Source organism: Nycticebus coucang, chromosome 3, assembly GCF_027406575.1.
Source record: "Nycticebus coucang isolate mNycCou1 chromosome 3, mNycCou1.pri, whole genome shotgun sequence".
Classification (NCBI taxonomy): domain Eukaryota; kingdom Metazoa; phylum Chordata; class Mammalia; order Primates; family Lorisidae; genus Nycticebus; species Nycticebus coucang.
This window is the reverse complement of record NC_069782.1, coordinates 23,308,259-23,322,677: the sequence shown is the minus strand read 5'-3', so window position 1 is coordinate 23,322,677 and position 14,419 is coordinate 23,308,259. Positions and strand designations below refer to the sequence as shown.

The window sequence follows — 14,419 nt, the reverse complement described above, 5'->3', positions numbered from 1 at the left end:
ATATGGATATTTTTATTTTATTAATGACTCAATAATTATGTCAGTTATCAGTAGTTGTATTTTTTCAGGATTTACTTTTGAAATGGGAGATCTTTTTAAACATAAATTTAGATTTAGTGTCAGTATATAGATATATATACATATATAGCTTATCTTTTAAAATAATTTGCTTTCATAGATATCTCTATTTATGTTGACAGCTTCTTGACATTCATACCAGTGACCTTTTGGCAGAAATCCACACGGGCCATCAGAGCACTATCCAGTACTGTGACTTCTCCCCTCAAAACCACTTAGCTGTGGTGGCTTTGTCCCAATACTGTGTAGAGGTAAGTAGTTGAATTTATTCTGTGAAGTCTGGGTCTCCAAAGATCTAAGGATGACAGAGAATGGGCTGCCTAAACCATTAAATGCCGAGGATGCTTCTTGAGAAATTGTATTTTCTTCATAGCCTACTGACCTATAACTTTGGGATATTAAGCCATATAGCCAGCCAGCTTTATTACTTTAATAGCGATTGAAGACTTGACTTGACAATATTGTAGGGAATGGTAGTACCATTCTGTAAGCATTTACTGAATGCCTGACGTGCTGGAGTCTGAGAAAACTGGCATGACCACTGGTTCCCTAGACAGAAACATGGTGTGCATCATACAGTGTCAACATAGGTACATGGAGCTTCTTAAATAGTACAGGCACAGAGTCTTTTCTTCTTTTTTTTTTTTTTTTTTGTAGAGACAGAGTCTCACTGTACCGCCCTCAGTAGAGTGCCCTGGCGTCACACGGCTCACTGCAACCTCTAACTCTTGGGCTTACGCGATTCTCTTGCCTCAGCCTCCCGAGCAGCTGGGACTACAGGCGCCCGCCACAATGCCCAGCTATTGTTTTGTTGCAGTTTGGCCGGAGCTGGGTTTGAACCCGCCACCCTCAGCATATGGGGCCGGCGCCCTACTCACTGAGCCACAGGCGCCGCCCCAAGTCTTTTCTTCTTAGAGGAAATGGTGAGAGATGAGTTCAGTTCATATTTCTTAGATCATCGAATAGGATAAGACAGGATATTCAAAGCCAAGACTAATGAATAAACTCCTATACATCACTTGTTATATTTATAATTTTGTACTCACTAAGTTTATATTCAGACTGTATTTAACTAGCTCTGGAAGAATTCCATCTAGTAAATAGCTATGTAATTTTTTCATAAAGCACTGAATTACATTTTTCCTTCAAAGATAGGTTGATTAATTTTTCCAAGCTTTCTTGCTCGTCATTCCTAGGTTGGTTTTACTGCTGGTAGTTTGAAGCCTCTTTCAGATGACAACTCTAAGAAGATGAGTATGGCCCTTCATCTGTAAAATGGGGAAGTTCACTTGGTTCACAAGCTCCTCTTCAAGTGAACTTTGACTACTGCGAGCACTTCTTTAGGGTTCTGTGCTCATTTCAGTGCCTTTTACTGAGTTGCCAACCTTGCCTCTTCCTCTGAAGGCCTTGGAGGAGAGTTTCTAAGCTCAGATAAGAGTGAGGGGATGAGCTCCATGGGCTCCTCCTAGTTGTGAGTACAGCAGGGTACACAGCGCTGAAGAACTTCCCCACTGAGATCCTTCCCGCTGCAAGTAGAGGCAGTGAATGTGAAAAAGCTCCAGTCTGTTTGAAACCATGGGAAGAAGTAGAGTAATATTGGCAGTGTTGTCTTTGACAGAGGCTTTGAAACAGAAGTTTCTGATCTGCTAGGAACCTTGAACTTAACCTGTAGATCCTTAAGGTGGGTGTGGCTAGAATTTTCTCTTCTTTGGGTTTTGTCAGAATTTTTAGGAGTGGAATAGCAACTCCTTCTTTCCTGTCACTTCTAAAATTCTATCTTCTGCCATCCTTAGAAAGGCTCAGGAAACAATGTCTTCCTTCTTGAAATATAAGGACTTGGTTCTGAAGGCTCTGAGTGACAAAGAAATGATGGGGGAGAGCTGGGGAGACCAAGGTGGGATGAAGGAGAAGATTTTCAAAGAGGATTGTTCAGTTGTAGAACCACTTTCGTTTTGTGCCTTTAGCTCTGTATGTTCTAACTTGGACTCCAGAGATCAGGAAGAAAAAACTCCTTATAATTACTTCATAACCATAGAACTCACTGAATGAAAACCATTGGGCATGTGATGAAGTACTTGTTTTGTCCATGCTAGTTCTGAAATGATAATGTAGTTCTGTAATTTAAAGTGTAATGAGAGGGACTCAGGCACATATGGTACTTCATTAGACTGGAATATATTTGAGTAATTTACAGCAGAAGCCAGGACAAAATGCAAACAGGCTGGTGGCAGACACTGATACTTTGTAATAAGCATGAATAACAAGAGAAATGTGTACATGTTATAATTAGTACATTCATTTACTGTAGGATCTTGCACTCAGTTGAAATGAAGGTTAAATGACAGTATTAGTGGAAAATAGTCTAAATATGGAAGCTGCTTTTAGTCATCCTATTATTTATTTAGATTGATTTTTTTTTTTAACATGGATAAGTTGTTCACATGATTCCAAGGTCAAAGCTTTATAAGTTATATTCAGAGAAGTCTTGCTTTCATTACTTTTTCCTTCACAGTAACCATTTTGTTGGTGTTTCTTTCTGTGTATATGAGTAGATGTCTAAATAAATAAATATATGTGTGTGTGTCTTTATATATATATGTATATATATGTATGTCGTGAACCAGCACGGGGAAGGGGAGCGAACCAGAGTGGAATTGGTGGGGATTGAGAAAATGCAGCATAAGAGAAGGCACAGAGACAAAAGATGAGATCGGGAGGTCTGACTGAGCTGATGGCTGCAGCCAGCACCAAAGCGCAAAATCAGCTTTATTTTATAGTATCTGTACAGGGTTGTCTAAGGGGGAGTAGCACAAACAAAAGACATATTTTTGGTCTTACAGTATGATTGGAAAATGTAAATAACTTGAATAAAGACAAATCATCTTGTTAATGTTTCTGCTCAACTTCGTTAACATATGACAAGAAGTAAGAAGGGAAAGATCACAAGGATCTCTGCATAGTTCTTAAACATTAACTAGACAAAGAAAGCTACGTGACTTTTGGCAAAGGGAGCATGAAGAAAGGAATATGGTTGTTTTGGGAATGGAGGAGAAGCAGTTGGGGGTTCATTCCCTGAATGTTCCCCAGGCTGTGGGGGTCCTGCTGTCTCATGGCCCACTCTCCACATATATATGCATAGCTGTATTCATTTATATGTTCATGTATTTAGTTTTCCTTCTCTTATATAAAGGTAGTTACTGCATAGTATATATACTCTTCTGCACTTATGCTTTTATCTATTAATAATGTCCTAGAGATAGTTGTTATCAGGATGGTTTTCTCTTTTTTATGGCTGCATAGTATTCCATCATGTGATTACAGTTTATTCAGATGGTCTCTTATTGCTGGGCATTTGGGTTGTTTCTAATATTTTGCTATTAATAATAATGCACTAAATTTCTGTATAACACATTTTTAATTTTTGATAATTGTTTTTGAGCTATATTTGTATAAGTGGTATTGCTGGATCATTTTTGCTATTTTCAGTATTCCTGCTATATTCAAAATGTTTATGAGTGTGATTCCCTCTATGTTGTGTTTATTCTGTAGCTGTGGAATATAGACTCATGTCTAAAGGTAGCTGATTGCAGAGGACATTTAAGTTGGGTTCATGGAGTGATGTTTTCTCCTGATGGATCATCATTTTTAACGTCTTCTGACGACCAGACAATCAGGGTGAGAAATACTTTCATTTTAAACATTTACTGGTGGTGAGCTAAACCTCGTACAAACTAAGAAATTGATGGAAAGTAAAACAGGAAACTACTAGGTTCGTATTCACTCTGGAAGAGTGCCATTATGGGACTATAACAGTCTCATTCACTACATGTTCATTGAGTATTACCCTGGGGCAAGTGCTGTGGGAAGTCCAGTGATTAAAGTGTATTTTGGCTAACTTAAATACATTACATTTGATTTCTCAGTAATATTTTTTTTTTTTTGAGACAGTTTCACTATGTCACCCTTGGTAGAGTGCCTCGCGTCACAGCTCACAGCAACCTCTAACTCCTGGGCTTAAGCGATTCTCTTGCCTCAGCTTCCCAAGTAGCTGGGACTACAGGCGCCCATCACAATGCCCGGCTATTTTTTGGTTGTAGCTGTCATTGTTCTTTTGGTAGACCCAGGCTGGGTTCGAACCCGCCAGCTGTGGTATATGTGGCTGGTGCTGTAGCAGCTGAGCTACAGGCACTGAACCAGTAATTTTTGACTGTTTCCTTTACCTTGAATTTCCACATCTAATTAGTTGCCAATTCTAATAGATTCATCCTTTTAATTTTCATCATTTGTCTCTACTTTTTTGTTCCTGCTTCCCAGTTCAGGTCTTCCTTACCTGCTGCCTCTCTTTCTTGTATACTCTCTGCCACAAGTCTTCTTTCTTGCTTTTCTGCATGCTGCTTCCAAGATATTTTCTTCATGTACAATATAGTTGTGTCATTTTTACTCAAAAACAAGTAGAGGCTCCCTTGTCTACCAGAGTAGAGATATACTTTTCTGCCTACCTTTAAGCTTCTCCACAGCATGGCTCATTCTGCTAAAGTCTGTCTACCAGTTCGTTCCTGCAGGGAACCTACACTGGACTGTTTGTATTTCCCTAGACACCTGTGCTTCCTGCTTCTGTACTTTTCCTTAAGTGTTTATCATGGTCTGGAATACCCTACTTCCCCATATCCTTCCTTGTTGAAATCCTCACTAGCCTACAGATAGCCTTAAGCCTTCCTTATTTGGGGGAATGTCTGTCTGTCTTAACGCCATATAATATTTGGTCGTTTCTAATTTTGCTTATCAAATTCTGAGTTGAATTCAAATACACATTTGATTTACTTCTCACCTTGAAGTAAATTTCACCTCATCAGCTCCCCTGACTTATTCACACATCTTAGATTATAAACTCTTTGGGACCAGGGACCTAGTTGGTTCCTGTAATATCTAATACAGCATTTTATACTAATTGTAGCTAAAATTTATTTAGTGCTTACTATATGCCAAATAATGCGCAAAGTACTGTGTATGTATTAATTTGCTAATTCTCACAACAGTCCTTTTGCAGCTGAGGAAGCAGGCACATAAAGGTGAGGCAAAGGAAAGCCGGGAAAGGTCAGTGCTGCTGAAGGTGCCAGTCTCAGTGATGTTGAGCCAGGATATAAATTGACGCACTGCTTTCTTCACTAAGAAAGTCTTGTTAGGCTCAGTGCCTGTGGCTCAAGCGGCTAAGGCACCAGCCACATACACCTGAGCTGGCGGGTTCGAATCCAGCCCTGGCTGCCAAATAGCAATAACGGCTGCAACTACCCCCTTCCCACCCCACTCCCTCCAAAAATAGCTGGGCATTGTGGCAGGCACCTGTAGTCCCAGATATTTGGGAGGCGAAGGCAGGAGTATCACTTGAGCCCAGGAGTTGGAGGCCCATGGCACTCTACCCAGGGCGACAGCTTGAGGCTCTGTCTCAAAAAAAAAGAAAAAAAAAAAAGTCTTGTTAAAGAAAAAAAATAAGCTGCATCACTAAATATACTGTTTACTGTATGATTAGTGACATATTTGATTCATATCCTGGTGCCAGTTTTTTATCTTGTTGTGGATTGGTATCATACAATTTGAAAACCAGCATCTTTAAGTAGCAAGCACTAGGTGAAGTAACCTGTCCAAAGTCACAACTTCAGTTGCTACTAGAATTCTTACTGAAGTATTTTGGTTCTGGAGCCCTTAATACTAACTGCATTTTACTATAGATTAATGTTAATAAATACTTATTGTTGGATTATAAGCTAATGCAAAATTTCTGGCATCATAGATATTTTAATTGTGAAACAGTTTGTATCTTGCTTTAAGATGAAGACTTGTCTTTACATTATTTCAGAGGATGAACTAGTTGTTTCTCTTATCTTTTAATCAGCTCTGGGAGACAAAGAAAGTATGTAAGAACTATGATATAGTGTTAAAGCAAGAAGTAGATGTTGTGTTTCAAGAAAATGAGGTGACGGTTCTTGCAGTTGACAATAAAAGACGTCTACAAGTGAGTACTTTTAAGAAAACAGCTGGAAAAATTGTAGATGAACTCTCAATTCACAATTTCTCTTGTTTGTTTTTGAACTTGGGATCAAAAGCATAATTGTACAGTATCCAACAGATGCTTCATAGACATTAGTGAGTAAACATAGAGGTCTTGGGCAAAGACTCAGATAGGCCTGTATTTAGAATTAAGTAAGGTAAAACTTCACTCCTCTCCTGTTGGAATCTATGATCACATTCCTTGATTTACATGGAGGCTAGGAATAAATGAGGACAAATTTGAACTTGTCCACAAGAGGGATTTGAACATGTCCGATGGAATGTGCAGGTGACATGAGTATAACAATGGAAGCATTTTTACAGAGGAAGAGAAAGCAAATACCTCATGGAAGCTCCAACACTAGAGCCTGCTTGATGTTGGCCAGCACAGGCAGAACCACTGAGTATGGACCATATTAGCAGGTGTCGCATGTGGAGCTGAGGAACAGTAACTTGTGGCTGAGAAAGGTGATAAGAGCAGTGGCTGTAGAAGGTCTAGCATTGGCCTGGCTTTTATGCGAACTAGTATGATGTTCTGCCTCGCCCTCAGGGATCCCTGAGAAACAGGATGGGAAGGACAGACCCCTGTCACAGGGAGGGCTAATGAGCCTGTGGTCTGTTTTCTCGTAGTGTATTTGTTATTTTAGGACCTTTTCACTAGCTTTTAAGAGCATGAATACAACTGGAGTTAATTTTTTTCCAGACAGGTTTTAGAAGGGCTTTATTAATTTCTAGAAAAAGGTTTTAGCACTGATAATGTGTTCTTACACCATTTATGCATTTGATTTTCCTTGGTTTGTGTATTGAAAGATAGGGGGCATTCTCCATGAAAATTGTGGGGGAGAATGAGATGAGATAGTGAAGGAGAGCTGGAGAGAGGGGAACAGGTAGAGAAGAAGAGATGGAAATAGAGCACGCACGCGGGAGGTGTGAGAGTAGCGAGGGATTGAGGCAGATGACAGAGGGCAGGACAGAGCCTAGCACATCTTTACACATCTTTACACAGGGCTCAGCTTGATGGAGTGGAGAGAATAGTGACTTTTCACTCAGGAGAAGGTGCAAGTTCAGACTTTATCCTCATCTAGTTTTGTGATGTTGAGTACATTGCATCACCTCTGACCCTTGGTTTCTTCACCTGTAAAGTCCTTTTTATGTTCAAAAGTCTGTGCTGGTTACAGGGTCAAAGTGGAATCCAAACAGGAGAAAGATTCCTGGGAGCAAATTGTTTACTTCTCGTCTGTGGAGGGGGCCAGAGGCAGGCTCAGCACACCCCTGAGTGGGGTCTCTTCAGCATTTTGTATGTTTTATTATTATCCCCAGTATGTTGATTAGGAGCTTCTAATGCCCTGTATTTCTGGGATGAGTTGGAATGTGGAATTGAAGGTGAATCCTTATTAACTTGTTAGCAAGCTGATTCTTCCCTTGGAATATTTTCCACTGCAGTTTTCTCGTCAAATTTAGTGTCTTCATGCTTGTATTTTCTTTCCTAAAGAAAAGAAAGCTGTGCAACCTTTCTTACAGAGTTCCGGTAACTGTTAGACTTAAAAAAGTTAACTGACTATAGAAGTATCATTTTATTCTGTCAGTGGTGTGGGAGAGTTAGAGAATAGTTAAACTGACAAATAGTTTCATTTAAGTGAACAAAATACTTTTTAGTTACGACTTAAAAGAGCTCTTGAAATTGATTTTTGTGTATGATCCTATAACTTTGTACCTGAAACAAAAATAACTGAGGTATTTGGCAATTGATATACACTTGAGAAATATTTTTTTAGGTTACATGTTTTCATTGAGTGAGAAGACATCTTTATTCGTGAGATTTAAAAAGAATAATCATTAGCATTGGTACAAGCTTATGAAATTGAGTTAAGCATTGTAAGTCCAGCCAAGCAAATTACGCTTATGAGTTCTTCACTAATGTTCTTCTATCCCCCACTAACCTCACAAAATGGAAAGAATCTTAATTTACATTGTTTTGTGATTGTGAGTGATTTGGAGGATATAAAACCCATCTTAATTTGGATTTATCTTCTTATGTTTGTCTCAGTCTCACTGCACCAACTCCCTTGAAAAAAAGCCAGAAAAATGTATTTTAAGAAACCATAGCCTTATTAGAAATGAGCTTTGTGAAGAAATGGAAAACAGGGTGTGGAGCTAGCTGTGGGGTTACAAATCAGACAGATGTGTCTCAGGTGGTGGGCACAGCAGCTGCTTTTAAACCTTTTAAAGCTTATTTTATGAAAATGTATTTGAACCACCTAAGTGAAATGCAATGACAGCACGAAGTACCCAGTGCAGCTGCTGAGACTAGAAGATGGCTTTGTTGTTCCCCTGGGAGCTCTTGTTGGTTATTTTCTATGTTTTATTGTATTTTTTGAATTGAAGCCTCTGTTCTGAAGAACAGAAGCTACTGTTATAGCCTCATAACTGATTGTGCCTCATTTTTCATTAGCTCATTAATGGAAAAACAGGTCAGATTGATTATCTGACTGAAGCTCAAGTTAGTTGCTGTTGCTTAAGTCCACACCATCAGTATGTTGCCCTTGGAGATGAAGATGGAGCCATTCAGGTACTCGGTTCTAGTGTTCAGAATCTTTCTGTGTAGTAGAATTATTTATTAAAATGAACCCTACATCTGGCATTGTACACTTATACAATAAATAAATCCTTCTATGATTGACTTGTCATTGTTCTGTCAGACTAAAAAGCATCTTATGCAGTTGGTTGTATATTTTTCCGATTGCCTTAATTACTGTTTCTCATACATTTTATCATCTTTATGCTCTATCTAGTTTTCTTGCTGTTTTCCACATATAATAAGCACTATAGGATTTAGCTAACTATGCAAAGAGCGTTTTTTCTTTCTTCTCTTGGAAGCTCAATCAGGTGGGGTGCAAGTTGTTTCCATTTTGGTCTTGATAAGGCCCATTGGGAATATCAGCAGGGCCAACTATGCTTGCCTGCTCTGCCAACCCTGGGTGTTCTACTTCTATCAGCTCACCATCTGAAAGCCTATTCAACAAGACCAAATAAGCAAAAATAGAATCAGGTCGTAAGGCAAAGAATGTAGTATAATACATTTGATCTTAGCCAAAAGGCTGAGAAGCGATAAGAATGTAGTATAATAAAAATCATTTGTTTCAGTCTTTATTTTTGGAGACAGAGTCTCACTCTGTCACCCTGGGTAGAGTGCTGTGGCATCATAGCTCACAACAACCTTAAACTCTTGGGCTCAAGAGAACCTCTTGCCTCTGCCTGCTGACTAGCTAGGATTACAGGCACCCACCACAGTGCCTGGCTAATTTTTCAGTAGAGACTGGGGTCTCGCTCTTGCTCAGGCTAGTCTCAAACTCTTGAGCTCAAGCAGCCTACCTGCCTCAGCCTCCTAGAGTGCTAGGATTATAGGTGTGAGTCACTGTGCCCCGCCTTTTTTTTTTTTAAAGAGATGAGATATCACCTTATTGTCCAGGCTGGAGTTCAGTGGCTGGATCATAGCTCACTGCAGGCTCAAACTTGGACTAAAGCAATCCTGCTATTTTAGCCTTGTGAGCTGGGACTACAGGAGTCCCATGCTAGTGTAAAATTATGTTGGGTAAAATTATTTTTCCTCTTTGTCAGGAAAGACAATTTTAATTTGGGCAAGAAACATTTACCTTTTTTTTCTTCTTGCTATGAGTTCATTTGAAAGCCTTTTACATAGCTTTTGAGTTTTTGTTACTGCTTTCTTAATTCTCTGCATTTGGAATTTTCATTTTTGGCCCTCTTAAGTCTTACTGCACTTCCCCTCAGCCTTCTAATACTCTCTTTTCCTTTACCAATCCTCGTTGTCAGCCTTTACGTTTGTTTCTGTGTTTTATTAAGAGCTTACCTTTTTTCATTTAGGATCTTTTTTCTTTCTTCTCCCTTACCCATCTTAAATGTCGTTTTCTTTTTGGAGGCCGAGCCATTTGTTTGATGAGTTGGGTAGTTGAATATTCAGAAGGACCACTGGTTCCTACTACCATCTGGTCATGGCAGTGAGTGTTTTATTTTGGGCGTGTCTGTTTCTATGTGTGTTCACACGTGTGTTTATGTGTACCATTCATAGTTAAACTGAAAGCACAAGATAGAAATTCTATACTTTTCTGTAGTCTAATTTTAGTTTAATATCTCTGGGGTTTTTAAAAATTTATAGTTTTTAAAAATTTCTTCGTATTAATTTTCTGTGGTTTTCTACTTTGAAGATTTTAGAACTTCTGAACAACAAAATCTTCCAGTCCAGAATTGGGCATAAGAAAGCTGTACGGCATATCCAGTTCACAGCCGATGGGAAGACTCTTATTTCAAGTTCTGATGATTCTGCAATTCAGGTGAGAGGGAGGATGAACTCCTAACACATGTAATGCTGACTCAAAGGAATACTTCTATTATGACTAAGATCTGGTATGCATTTTAAACATATTACTTTGGGTATAAATTCATATTATGTACGTGGGCTTAGATGAAAGCCATTGGAGTTTCATATTTTTCTGAGCCTGAAATAGGCAATTTGACTAGAACCCTCTACTGGAAGGTTGTTTAAAAGCCAAGAGATCATTTTAATTTTCCTATCTGCCTTGCTATTTGGATTTGTATTAATAAGTATACTTTTCGCCACATTTATACAATTTCTTTTTATTTTTCTTTACAGCAGTGAAATCTGATAGAGATGATTTCATTCTATTAAGAAAAAGTTTATTATAGGAGTAAAATCATGTAAAAAAGTAAGAGTTTACTATAATGAAGGATTATAGATATGGAGACCATAAGCTATATATTCTTTTTAAACTTACTTGATTATTTTTCTTAAAGTTCCAGTGCACATACTCTTAAAATTCAAATAGTGTTACGAGGCTTATTATGAAAAATAGACCCCTTCCTCCATTCTCATTCTCCTGAAGCACTTTTAACTTTTAGATATTTCTTTTGGTATTTACCTTCATGCCTCCATATGGCATGCTTATCGTGCTATTCTTGATTTTCCCATTTGAGGAATTACCTATTGACTCGCCTACAGTAAGATGAGGATTTAGCTATTTTCCTCCTCCCACCTGTCTTACCTCAGTATTTGCACATACACACACAGCCATTTGTCAATCCCCATTATCCCAATATAGTTACAGCAAAATTTTATCTATACCCTTACTGTCATTATGATGACTATGTGTAGTAAGGGTACTCTGAATGCATTCCCTGTCTTAAAGCAGTTTAGGAAAATTTGACCTTTGGGTGTAGTTGGATATTATTTTACCCTAAAACTTTGAAGACATTGCTCCCTTTTCTTCCAAGTTCCGAAGTTCAAATGTCTGAAGCTATTCTGCTTCCTGATCTTTTTCTTTCTTTCTTTCTTTTTTTTTTTTTTGTAGAGACAGAGTCTCACTTTATGGCCCTCTGTAGAGTGCCGTGGCCTCACACAGCTCACAGCAACCTCCAACTCCTGGAGGGCTTAAGCGATTCTCTTGCCTCAGCCTCCCAAGTAGCTGGGACTACAGGCGCCTGCCTCAATGCCCAGCTATTTTTTGGTTGCAGTTTGGCCGGGGCCGCGTTTGAACCCGTCACCCTCGGTATATGGGGCTGGTGCCTTACCGACTGAGCCACAGGCGCCACCCCCCTGATCTTTTTCTCTCTGGAAAATTTTGGAATCTTTACTTTGTCCCCAGAATTTTGAAATTTCATGATGATATGCCTTGGTGTGTGTTTTCATTTATTGTTTTGAACAGTTAATATCCCTTCTCAATTTGGAAACTTATATTTTTAATTCAAGCATGTTTACTTGAATTATTTCTTTAATTTTTTGGCCCAGTTTGCTTTCTTTTTCTGTAATACTCATTATTCGGATATTATATCTCCTGGACTGATCATCTATTTTTCTTATCTATCTATCTTACCTACTTATCATTCATCAGCCCATGTGAAGAGAGTATAGTTTTATTTTTTCACATTTAATCTTTCTATGCTGTGCTTTATTTTCTGTGAGTTTTCTTTATTTTTACCTTCTAGTTCTTGTATTGAGTTTTATATTTTTCCCATTTTGTGTTTAATGACAGAGAGTCCACTTGTATTATGTATTCCTTTTGAAGAGCAGTGTTCTTGTTTTGGAGATGCCTTCTGTATGCACATACATGTACATAATTTATTTATATACATATCTGTGTAAAAATCCCCACCCCTATTTTTATTTCCCTGCGTAGTTACTGTTCCCTCCAGGTTGCTTTTTTCTCTTTGGTTGTTTTGGCCTCTTACTTTAAGGGTCTTCTTGCTGTGTTGTGATCATTGGCCGGAGACAGCGCCACGTGACGGACTGAGAGCTCTGTGTGGGCGGATGGCTTCTCTGAAAGGTGCCCTGGATAGGGAACCTGTGTTGTCAGCGTCCTTAGGTCTTCTATCTTTGTTGCTTCAGATTCCTAGAGAAGAATCTGCTGGTCTTCTGTGTGGAGGGTAAATCTGGCTGACAGGTTCTCAGAACTCAGTGGGGGAAGAGAACTGGGGTGGATGTTGGATCTCAGCGTTCAGTTAGATACCCTCCTTCGATCCCCTGGTCTCTGCTTCAGCTGTGCTGTGCCCTTTAGCCCAGATGCTCTTCTTTCTGGTTTGCTTTCGTTCTCTGAAGTGGCATTGCTCTCTACTTTCTTGCCTTTTTTTCATAATAATTTGGTTTGGAATTCAGCAATAAATCTTTTTTTACGTGAAATCAGTTTTTCTGAACTCTTTGGAGGAATGAGAAAGCTCCACATTTCTAGTTTCACAACTCAGCAGCTCCTTCTTCTGTTGCTTTCATGAGGCATTAAAAATATGGTCTTGTCGACAGACGAATGGCTAACAAACACATGAAAAAATGTTCATCATCTCTATATATTAGAGAAATGCAAATCAAAACAACCCTGAGATGATATCTAACCCCAGTGAGAATGGCCCACATCACAAAATCTCAAAACTGCAGATGCTGGCGTGGATGTGGAGAGAAGGGAACACTTTTACACTGCTGGTGGGACTGCAAACTAGTACAACCTTTCTGGAAGGAAGTATGGAGAAACCTCAAAGCACTCAAGCTAGACCTCCCATTTGATCCTGCAATCCCATTACTGGGCATCTACCCAGAAGGAAAGAAATCCTTTTATCATAAGGACACTTGTACTAGACTGTTTATTGCAGCTCAATTTACAATCGCCAAAATGTGGAAACAGCCTAAATGCCCACCAACCCAGGAGTGGATTAACAAGCTGTGGTATATGTATACCATGGAATACTATTCAGCCATTAAAAAAAATGGAGATTTTACATCCTTCGTATTAACCTGGATGGACGTGGAAGACATTATTCTTAGTAAAGCATCACAAGAATGGAGAAGCATGAATCCTATGTACTCAATTTTGATATGAGGATAATTAATGACAATTATGGTTATGGGGGGGGAAACAAAGAGGGAAGGAGGGAGGTGGGTGGGGCCTTGGTGTGTGTCACACTTTATGGGGGCAAGACATGATTGCAAGAGGGACTTTACCTAACAATTGCAATCAGTGTAACCTGGCTTATTGTACCCTCAATGAATCCCCCAACAATAAAAAAAAAAAAAAAATATGGTCTTGTGGGCGGCGCCTGTGGCTCAAAGAGTAGGGCGCCGGTCCCATATGCCAGAGGTGGCGAGTTCAAACCCAGCCCCGGCCAAAAAAAAAAAAAATATATGGTCTTGTTCTTTGCTCCATCCCCGTCATCGCTCACTGTTTTGAACCTTGTGTTTCCTTTGTTGCCATTATCCATGTTTTGCTCAGTTGGATTCTATTCTTTATGTTTTCTCCTGGTCTTAGGGTTGTCCTGGTTAATTCTGACAGCTCACAGGGCCCAGACTGCTGTAGATCTCCCAGACTGTACCCAGCACCCTGCCCCCAACAGTGAATGCCATGAAGCTGTTTGGGGTTCTCTGCTTTGTTCTGTGTGGATGCTATTATCATGCAGGACCTCCAGGCCTCAGTTTGTCCCCATCTGCTTGTGTTTTGGGGTTTGTGGGCATACTTTGTCACCTAATGTGACCTTGTAGATGTTGTCTGAGTTTCTGGTTTTGCTATTCCAGTTGCTTTGTCTACTTATAGTTATGGGCTTCAGGGAGACTAAAAACCTGTGCTTGCATTTCTGCTGTCTTCCTAGAATTCCTAAAACTTCTGTTCTTAGCCCTACCCTCATTCCCATTGTCATATATACATGGACCTAGTGCCTCCTGTTTCTGAGCCTTCTGGGAGAACTTAGTGCCAGTTTTGTTGTTATTGGGGATTCATTGAGGGTA

At 39.4% G+C, this 14,419-nt stretch overlaps 1 protein-coding gene across 1 annotated transcript in view; it reads left to right on the top strand.

The window, feature by feature from the left end:
- The window catches only part of APAF1 (apoptotic peptidase activating factor 1), a 70,515-nt gene that overhangs the window by 44,085 nt on the left and 12,011 nt on the right, over nt 1-14,419 (top strand). The window contains exons 18-22 of the mRNA XM_053582539.1: nt 201-329; nt 3,628-3,753; nt 5,969-6,088; nt 8,576-8,692; nt 10,347-10,472. Coding sequence (XP_053438514.1) covers nt 201-329; nt 3,628-3,753; nt 5,969-6,088; nt 8,576-8,692; nt 10,347-10,472 — 618 coding nt within the window. The remainder of the gene's footprint in view (nt 1-200; nt 330-3,627; nt 3,754-5,968; nt 6,089-8,575; nt 8,693-10,346; nt 10,473-14,419) is intronic.